The 10,325-nt window shown below is 43.7% G+C and overlaps 1 protein-coding gene across 1 annotated transcript in view; it reads right to left on the bottom strand.

Annotated features, from left to right (window-relative positions):
- Positions 1-5,082, bottom strand: part of LOC120798135 (plakophilin-4-like) — a 49,008-nt gene extending 43,926 nt beyond the window's left edge. The window contains exon 1 of the mRNA XM_040142199.1: positions 4,924-5,082. Within this exon, the coding sequence (XP_039998133.1) occupies positions 4,924-5,067 (144 nt within the window). The 5' untranslated portion in view covers positions 5,068-5,082. The remainder of the gene's footprint in view (positions 1-4,923) is intronic.
- Between the last annotated feature and the right edge of the window lie 5,243 nt (positions 5,083-10,325).

The following is a 10,325-nucleotide window of genomic DNA, read 5'->3' on the forward strand; positions in this document are numbered from 1 at the left end:
AGTCGAAATGAATCAGAGTGTGCAGACCGCTGGCATGGCCCAGTTGTTGTTGTTTTATTGAGCTTTCTGTTTCCTCCCTCCGTCCTGGAAACGGTTTTGCTGAGCGCGCATGTTCTTTTTCAGCAGCACCGTGCGTCACGTTCATGCAGTGGGACCCTGCTTTTACACCTGGGAGCTGCCCTGCACGGCAACTACTGTCGGTCACGGGGAACCTAACAAGTCCTTGGACGAATATCTGATAAAGTTTTGACAGACAAGATCCCCTATATTATATAAATAATGGATGATGAAGCTGCTTTGTTTTCCTAAACGTGATTAAAAAACTGACTGTGATGGTACTGACGTTTATTGACCCCTGCAACGTTGCTATGGAAACTCAAGCTATGGAACCAAGCATTCTTCAAACTCCCAAATCTTTATTTTTTTTTAATTTAAATTTAAATCATTAACTTTCCAAAGATACCAAATGTGTCAGATTGAATTACAGAGAAATGTGTAAAAAATAATGATCAATACATCTAAGAATTTTTGCATCTAACAGGGAGTAACCATAAAATGGCGACTTGGGCTTGAATATTTCCCTAAACACAAGAAATCTTTAGCTTCCATGAATAGCTGCGACAAACAGACATCAGATATGTGTGATACTGTCAAACAGCATGGAAAACAGTATTTTTAACTTAATGCTTTTGCCCTCATTTTTTGTGCTTGGTTGTGCACTTCCCTGACTCTTCCAGTTGGACAATTTGAGAAATGTGGCACAAGAAAAGAAAAAAAAAAGAAGGGAAAAAGGATAATGTGCCACCTCACAGGGGTTTTACATGCGGGACTATTTCTGGGATTGGAGCAGTAACTTCCCGGAGCCTCCGCAGGTCGCCCCCTGTAGCACCTGTTAAATCCAATTAAAGTTCTTTGCGCTATGCTAAGCTAGTGGGTTGCTTGCTGTAGCTTTAGCCTGAACAGACAGGTATAAGACTGATGTCAATCTTGTCATCTAACTCCCCACGAGAATCGAATGACCATTTTTCAAAATTGCCAAACTCTTCCTTGAATTTCAAATGTTTACTTGGCAGCTGCTTCAGCCCAACTAGAAGAAAAACGTGACCGTTCGGTTTCTATTTTGCTGCTCATTTCTTTTTTTTTTTGCTCAAAGCCGCCGAACCAGAATGTTCATTTAGTTGGATTGGAGGTCAGTTTCAACGCCAACCCAAACAAGCACAAAATCCTAAAATACAGGGCTTTGGCGTGGTAAAAAAAATTGTAGTATGAAAGCCCTGTGAACTGTTCCTGATATCAGGGACATATTTCAGTCTTGAACGATGCAGACAGCAACTAAAGATGTCTCGTCTTGTCTCAACATCTAATCAATCTCACCCTGTTTGGCTCAAGAAAGCGAGCCAAACTTAAACAGTGCGCTGACGCTGTGTAGGTCTCCGGTTTCCAAGTTGCCACATCTCCAGCTCTGGTATTTCCCTGCTCACGTCTATCACTCTCCTACGTTTAATGGGCTAAATGAGAGCAGAGTGGGAAAGCATCAGGGCCTGAACACAATGGAAGGCAGTAACTGATGTGCTCCATTTAGCACATCTAATTTGACATTTCTGTGGAGGAACTGCAGGCGGTAGATTTGACGCTTCAGCAGCGCTGCCGCCTGCATCCCAACACGGAGAAAGGAAGAGCAACTTGATTACATTTTCTGGTAGCAGCCTGTTCAACAGTGTGAGACAAGCTAAATGATAAAATGCTTGCTCTCTGGCAACTTCCAAGTTTAGAATGCAGTCTTGCTGTATGTATGTACCATGTTAGTTGTTAATCATCCATTTGTTGCTGTCCTGTTATCGGCATGCCCCCCGGATGAGAGAAATCAAGAAATCAGCCCTTTTCTCTGGAGCAGACACATTATGGCTGTCTTGCTCACCCCTCTTTCTAACTCCTCATATCTAAATAACACATCGGATCACTTGTCATTGCCTTACAAAATGACCCATGCAAACTTTTTCTGACGTGGTGTCCTATCTGCAGCACAACATGCCGGCAAGTCCTCGTAACTTAGTGAGGCAACACTTTGAATCTTTGTCAGTGCCTTTCCAAACAGTCCATTTCAAAGTTTCAAAAACGGTCCGTATAAGTCTTCTCTGATCGGCCACTGCTACAGTTAAGTTTGGTTTACATTCGGTAACACTACTTAGTAAAGGTTGAGGAAAGAACATGGTCACGGTTAAAACAGATCCATGTTGACTGTTCGTAGGGGGCGGGATGAAGACTGCAGCCTCTGGTGTCAAAGTCAGACGGTTTGTTCTTCCAGATTCTGCCCTGACCTCCTCAAGAAGGGCCGTGTTCGCACAGACCAACAGTGCTGCACTCGATCCTGAGATCGAACCGGGGATGTCGCAGCCACACGTTATGCAACTTGACCACGGGGGTACCAGGATCCCCTCGTGAAAGCGTGCTTTTTTTCTATTTAGCCCGTGTGAATACGGAGAAAAAAAATGATCGCTGCCTTCCAGACCTTCAGGTTCGTAAGATCCTTCCTCACAAGATTATAAACCTCTTTAACAGCCATTTACGCCCTGACTGCGATTTTAAAAACGCTCACATGACCCAGGGCGGACTCACAACCCCGAACGTGACCTCAAGAACCCTCAAAGTGTAAACAACCCTACAGGGGTGAAACTTATGGGACCTCCCACCAAGTCGAGTTGCTCCTGACGTAACTCTCTTCCCAGTCTTATTGGATCTTGTTTAGTTGTCTCGCCGGCACCTGAAGTAATATGCCCACAACGACACAACGCTGTCAGGTTTTGCAGCAAAACAACAGCACAACTTAAACTTAAATTGATCCAGCATTGATGAATCCAGATCCTGAGTGAATGACTATTCATTTTATTACAAATGATCCGGCAGTCCTGTGCCTCAATAAATGCACTATAATCATCATAGAGGCGTCTCACACAGCTACTACAGAAATAAAACAACAAATATATCTAAGGCATGCAACTGCTGCACTGCATCACAATGCATCTGAGGGGAAAACGATGCAGCCGTCATTCATTCTCTCATTTGAAATGAATGAGTTTCCAGCAGCAAGCAGAGCCTGGGCGACGGGGCTGCTCCTGCTGCTTTTCTAACCCAGAACCAAAGCAGCATCGGGGAGGCTGAAACGAAAATTGCCTCAGCCTCGCATCAGTTGAGGCGTCAGAGCGATCCGCAGCCCACATTTCTGTGTGTTAGCTCCGCAAAAAACCGCAGATCAAAAGCAAGAGCAGATTCTCTTTTCTCGGACATCATAAGCCTTTAAATAGCAGTGTGCCTGATTCAGAGGCACTCACCACGGGACTAAGTTGAGAACATGGCCACTGTCCAGGCATAATTAAGAGCAAGGGAACAGACAGACTCCCATTTTGACGGGATAGAAAGAAGCGTAAAAATAACAGCGGAGAACAGAGACAGACAGAGCGATGGAGGCGGCGTTCTCGCCGCAGCTGCAAGTGTCTCTATCACGATCTTCCCCCCGTCAACATGTAACACGAATCCGATTCTCAATTAGTGTCAACAGCAAAAAGTTAGCGGCAGAGAAATGGACGTCGACTTCTCTGGCTGTCAGTTCACATCAGTGTTCCGCGCCCAAATCAAAACGCGCCGGTTTTTTCTGAGGATTAATTAAACTCACCATCGTGTAACCAGAGACAACTGACAGAACTGTCGTCGCACTGGCTCAGCAGCGACAGCAAGAAGGACAGAGGGGCGAAATTCTGGGGAGAAAAAGGGAAATACCGGAGTGAAATATTCGGGGAGACGCTTCAGTTTAGTCAGAACCCGAAGGCACAAACTGTGGTGGAACGTGTGACAGACAAGCAAAAGAAACGGCAACAAATTCCCACTTTTATAACACCGCTGTCAGTTCATACAGAGCTCTATTCACGTGGGAATAACTCTGCCCGGTGACCTCGTGTGATTCATAATAACGGCAGAAGTTGTCTCCGTTCTTAATACTGTTCAAATCTGCCATAAAAATTCCACCGGAAGTTCCAAACGACGTTTCACTAAATGCAGAAGTAAACTAATACATTTGGTCCATTTGGCGTGAATGACTCGATAACACCTCAGTGTTTTGTTTTGGGTTTTTTTCATGCAATTTTTTTTCTGTGCTCCGGATTTTTCTCAGTAAATTCGGGTGAATCACAGACTTCAAACCACAAAGAGGCGGAAAATGACTGCAAAGGAGATACAGAGCGGCCGCAGAGACACTCAAATCGACCGCAAAGGGACCCAAGACAGCTACAAAGAGACACACAATGACTACAGAGATGCAGAATGACCACATGGTCCAGTCATTTGTTGTACTTTGAGTCTCTGGGGTCTTGTTCCTATGTAGGAGGGGTCCAGGGGTCCGAGTCCAGGGAACCATTGCCTCATACTTTGTCCATGCTTGTGGGCTATTTAGACTTACAAATACCGGCTATTTATTAATCTAATTTCATATTAGAGTATTTATTACACTGAATAAATACCGGAACTATTAACAACGTGTAGTTTGTTTTGGCACAAAGCAGGACTTTAAATTTCTTAACACGCATTAGCTCATTTCACAAATGTACCCCCCTTCTCCGAGTCCCTCATTCAAAGGTCTCTACACCTTTCTTGGAGGTGGTAAATTATTAAGTTAGTGGAGTGTGTGTGTGTGTGTGTGCCATGGGGTCCTCAGACAATTCCAGTCCAGTGTGAACTGGATACATGAATAACATCCTGGAGCAGGTGAGGTTCATTCATCCAAGGAAGATAAGATATGAGCTCTAGGAAAAAAAAAAAGCAGGAAGACACAGACACAGGACCAGAACCAGCAGGACAGATCAAAGGTGAACGAGCTGAGTGAGCGATTGACCGAGAGAGGGGGGGCGACAGAAAACTCCCCTGCACCCTTACCTGCTCTTTGACAGAGGCCAGGAGGTTGGTGGTGGTGGTGGTGGTGGCGGCGGCGCCGCCGCCGGCGTCCGGCAGCAGGCCGCGATCGCTTGGCCCCTCTCTGACCGCCATGGGCCCTTCCCCCGCTGCGTCCCCCTCCTCCATCGCCCGCGCCTCCCCGCTGTAGTCCAGGGCCGGCCGGCCGCCGAGGCGCCCTCTCTGACCCTGCGGAAAGGACTGCAAGCCGGTCAGGATGTGGAATCACACCGTCGTACCCCCGGGAGCCTCCGAGTGTGTCAGCGTGTGAGTTTACAGAGACCGTATCGGATGTTGACCTACTATGATCTTCCTGCAGGGATTCACGCTGACCTTATGTCTTTCGAGCGGGGCACTCGCAGCGAATTCACGGCGACCTCAACCACATTCGCCATAACATCCCCACAATACTCGCGGAGGCTCTCAGTGAGAGTGAGGCTTTTTATGCACTTGCAGTATCTGTGACTGTAGGGATTCATAACGAGGCTCGATGAGAGCTCAATAGGCTAATAGTGCTTTGTTATAGGTATATGCATACATTATATATGTGTGTGTGTGTGTGTGTGTATAATCTGCCATGGTATTATTGTGGGGCTATCAAGTGGGATTTAACCCTTCACAGACGCATGTAATTGCACATTTCCCCATGAGAACAGTTGCAACACTTTTAGCTGAGAGGTTATGCATTGCATTTGCAGCTCTGCACGCGGAAGGCATTTAGCCGCATGTCACGTCCGTGATTTTTGTTTTCCCTGTTCCAGCTCGAGCCGTCTAGCCTTCACCGTACGTTACACGCAGCCCGTCCGTCAAAACGTGCACATCAATCACTCAGCCACCGTCCGGCAAAACCAAGGACGAGGTCACACCGACTCACCGGACCGGAGACCGGGGAGCAGGGCTGCACTCGAACCGAGCCTCCCTCCTTGTGTCCGTGCTTGGTTCACGCAAGCCGAGCTGCCCGCCCGCAAGCGGCTGCGGCTGTCAGTGCGACTCACCGGCCAGATGTTGCTGTTAGAAGCAGGCCACAGCTGGCTCGATCCGTCCTGTTACGCATCCATCCTCCTCCCACAGGCGGCCGTGACAGCCTCTACATTTCCCACGCGCCGACGCGACAAATAAACAAAACAAACAGCAAACAGTCCCGCGCACGTCCGCACACTCCTCGCGCAGTATATTATACTTAAGTGTTTGTTTGTTTTTTTTACCCCGTGCGGGGGTTTCAGAGCACCCAACTACCCCTTGCGTCCGCGCGGCACCCAACCACCCACCCACCAGCCAACCCGCCCAGCCACTATTAACGATCAGCGGCGTGACGTCACCTTGCGGCTGTGGATCGGTTTTTCTCGATACGGGAATCGATCAAGCGCCGATGCGGCGCTGCGCGCGTCGCTGCTGGAGCTGCGGAAGCCGTGCTCCGTGGGATGCGGCGCGGCTGCTCCGTGCCAACGGAGCCGCTGGAGGGGGAAGGATGCAGCCCGCAGCGGCCGCCACCGCGCGCGTGTGCGTGTGTGTGTGTGTGTGTGTGTGTGTGTGTGTGTCTCCGTGCGAGTGCGTTTTCCTGTGTGCTCTCCTCTACATACACGGCTGGAGGCCTGACTGGTCCTCAGGGGGTTTCCCAGAAGAAAATCTAGCAGTTAAGTTTAAGAGGTACTTCGGTATAAATTATGGAAGCTCATTTACGCCAAGATATTCTTTTCGTTAGAAATGATTTAAAATATACATATATATATATATGCTGATAAAAAATTATGAAATACCAAGTCAACATTACAGCTAACATCAGGTTAACATTTTATTTTTTATAAAACTTTATATTTTTCTTTCTTCTTTTTGAATTGATTTTTCATCTGCTCTTTAATATTTTGTGAATCACTTTGAGCTGCGTTTGGCATAAAGGAAAATTGCTGCAGAGATAAACAAGTTATTATTGTTTTTGATAATAAATCTAACTGTAGGCCACTGAGGCAAAAAAAAACTAAGTCGAAGTTACGAGACACTTAGTCAAAAATTTGACACCGATTCAGGAATAGAGCTGAAATGATGAACAGATTAATCGATGGTCCATCCTCAGAATATGAATGTGCTACTGTTTTGATGATTCATCATAGGAGTCATTTATAAGATGAATCAGCTCACCCGGTGTAAGGGCTTTGTTTCGTACAATTGCAAAATGATCAGATGCTAAATCAAACTATTGATTAAATAATTAAAAATTATGAGCTTGTGTCAAACTTTAGACTTCTTATGTGCTACCTCATAACGACGACCGAAATGAACCCTCATATCTCATCGTTTTCACCTACACTTACCTTTTCAGGCTTAATGTTTCCTTTAGTTTTGTTTTCCCTCTGGGAATGTGCTTCCTCAAATCAATTCGAATTTTTTTTTAGCTGCATGACCATGCAAATGTCATGTAGCACTGACAAAGTCATTGCGTTACCTATCTCAAGCAAATTGTCTGCGGGTTCCTTTTTTAATGCCATGGTGAAATAAGTGGAAACCAAAAGCAGGGCGAAACCGTGACAGACGTAGCTAGAACATGTTTGACAGCGCAAAAAAAACAACAAAACAAAACAAAAAAAAAAACAGATGTATGGTCCTGTAAATGTCCTTGGACTCAAGGACTGGTTCACCCAAAGTGCAACGACTGTCCTGCTCACTCAGACTGTGAACAGTCTCTTTGCTAGAGTAGCTCCAATGAAAACTGTTGAAATGGGACGGTAAACTGCTTCAGGAAAGAAATCTTGTTGATTTCTTTTATAAATGTTATTTTCAATGCTGTGAACACCGGGAATTTAATTCTTTTTATCTTTATTGAATCGAGGTGACAGCAGGAACCGGTATCTCAGAACCGGTACTATTTGCACTGCCAGGGGAACGTTTTTTTGGGGGAAGTAATTTTGGGGTGAACTGGACCTTTAAGGGAACACTACAGCTGCTGTAGCTGTCAAGTAGAGTTGACACGCGTCAGGTTCTGTTCAGTTTCAAATGCTTTCGAAGCCCTAATCTGATTTGTCTTAACTGTAAAAACCTTCAGATTTTGAGAAGAAAAGGGGAGGAAGCGCTTTGGTAATGGCTTTTCACATCAATTCATTTAGTCTGATTGAAAATGAATTAATGTAAATATGGTAATTAGAAAAATCTCATTACTTTGAACCTTGTTAAACAAAAATAAGCTCATTACTTGGGGTGATGTGTGTATGATGTACCCATACTCGGTGTTAAAATTTGTCTTTTTTTTTTTTTTTGCATAATAAAAGGAGGCTGTATTGAAATAAAATAAACTTTCAATCTAGAAAGTGCAATTTGGCTTTCGGCTGTTCTAGTTGTACCTACACGTTTAAGAAGAAAAAAAAAACAGTACACGTTCACATGCACATGCCCATTTATTTAAATGATAATTAGGAGTCTGTGTGCAGTCATCAAGATAAGCAGGGTCTTACACTGAGTTGTGTCAGGTAGGTTTCTCCTCACTCCAAACACTTGAGGGATCCTCAGTTTAAAAGCTGCCTTCTTCACTCCCCTCTGGTACATTTGCATTTAAAAATGAACTATTACCACCAGCAGATGAAAAAAAAAAAGCATGGGGGGGGGGGCACACGAGTGACAAGACTTCAGGGGAGGACTTTGCAAAGCTAAGCCTCTAAAAGGTTCCCTCTACTGGTATGTAAACTGATAACGCCACCAGCTCAAGGGGAGAAGGAGGAGGAAACTGAACGGAACACTAGTTTTAAATGTAAATACTGTACCTGAATATTTAACAGTTCATCGAAAATAAACCCGTTCTTCAATGCAAACAATATCAAAAAAGATGATACATTTGCCATCCCTTGTATCGCAAAATAAAACCCAATCTCACTAAACACAGTAAAGCGGCAGGTTTTGGAACGACACTTGACACCTATCAATACCAGATATAGATAAAATGATGCTTAAATATGATGCTTTAATATTAAATGATGCTTAAATTTGTGCTGAGAAAACCGACAACCAGACAGTTAAACATGACACATCTCTTGTAAGAGCTTAAGTTAAATTCTTCCTCAAACGAGAGTCTGTCACTGCTGCATCATTTTTGACTCGCGGGTGATGAACGTGTGTTGGATTTATTAGGACCCCAGTACATCGTTCCTATCCTCTTCATTTGAACAGCATTTTATTCTATGGACAAACGTCCCTCGTAGGATGAGGATTTTACTGTCACAGTCTGCTTCACCCTGCACTACGGCAGAGCTCCAAATCGCACTTAAATAAAAGTTAAATAATAAGTTAAATAAAATTTTAAAAAAACCACAAAAAAAAAAACCAATATGGCTTCTAAACTGACCAGTTTGACAACATCTAATTTTTTAGTAATACCAGAGGTTGTGACAGTGTTTCAAAAGCCATCTCTCTGTCAACAGGGATCAACAAGTTATTTAAGACTTTTTAAGACCTTTTTTAACGCCACATATAATGGAATTTAAAACCGGTTTTCCTCTCATACTGGGCAAAGTATGACGGAAAACCAGTAGGAACGATACTGTATCTCTACGCCACATCGTTTTCAGCACTTCCCAGCAGCCTACAAAAATAATTCCTAATGATATAATTATATTAAAGAAAACTGGATCAGTGGCGGTAAACAGGTGGATGGATTAACCAATTAAAATGACCACTAAAACACACGAGCCTCCCACCGTATAGCAGCAGTAGCGACTGTGTTTGCTAGAGTTTTGATGGTGCCGACTGAAACTCCACAAAAAAAAAAAAAAAGAAGGACTGAGTTTAAGTTCATAGGTGTGGAACGTGTCCCGACAGCCAGCAACTGGACTCGAAAACATTTTATAATTAGCATTACTGCCTACAGCAGCCAACAGAAAATATTTAAGACTTTTGCAAATGAAATTTAAGACTTTTTCAAATACATTCTAAAGCAAACCGAATTCACCAGTTTCCTTTTTTTTCCCTTTGTTTTTGCATTTATCTGGGTTTCAAACAACACATATGAACCTGGCAATAATTTTGTTTGCAATCACTTTCCACGCATCCTCACATTCTGCACTCGTGAATCTGGTACTGAAATTCTCCATAGGATTTATTTTTGTTTCCATTTCAGTCAGTTTTTTTTACAATTTCCTCTCTATTTGCGTATTTAAGAATATATTTTATAAATATATTAGACTCAATTCTGCTTGTTACTTGTTACTGGAGATATTTCTCAGGATGTATTTCCCACAGATAAAATTAAATTTAAAACAAAATATGTAAAATTAAAAAAAAATAACAGTATTGTAAATGTAGAGTCAATCTCTATCTCTGATTGGCTAGTCCTCCTCTAAGTACATGCGATTGATTATAGGATCCTTCAAGTCACTTGATAAATGTGTTTTATTCTTCACTTTTAT

The sequence above is a fragment of the Xiphias gladius genome, chromosome 13 (assembly GCF_016859285.1).
Source record: "Xiphias gladius isolate SHS-SW01 ecotype Sanya breed wild chromosome 13, ASM1685928v1, whole genome shotgun sequence".
In the NCBI taxonomy this organism is placed as follows: Eukaryota; Metazoa; Chordata; class Actinopteri; order Istiophoriformes; family Xiphiidae; genus Xiphias; species Xiphias gladius.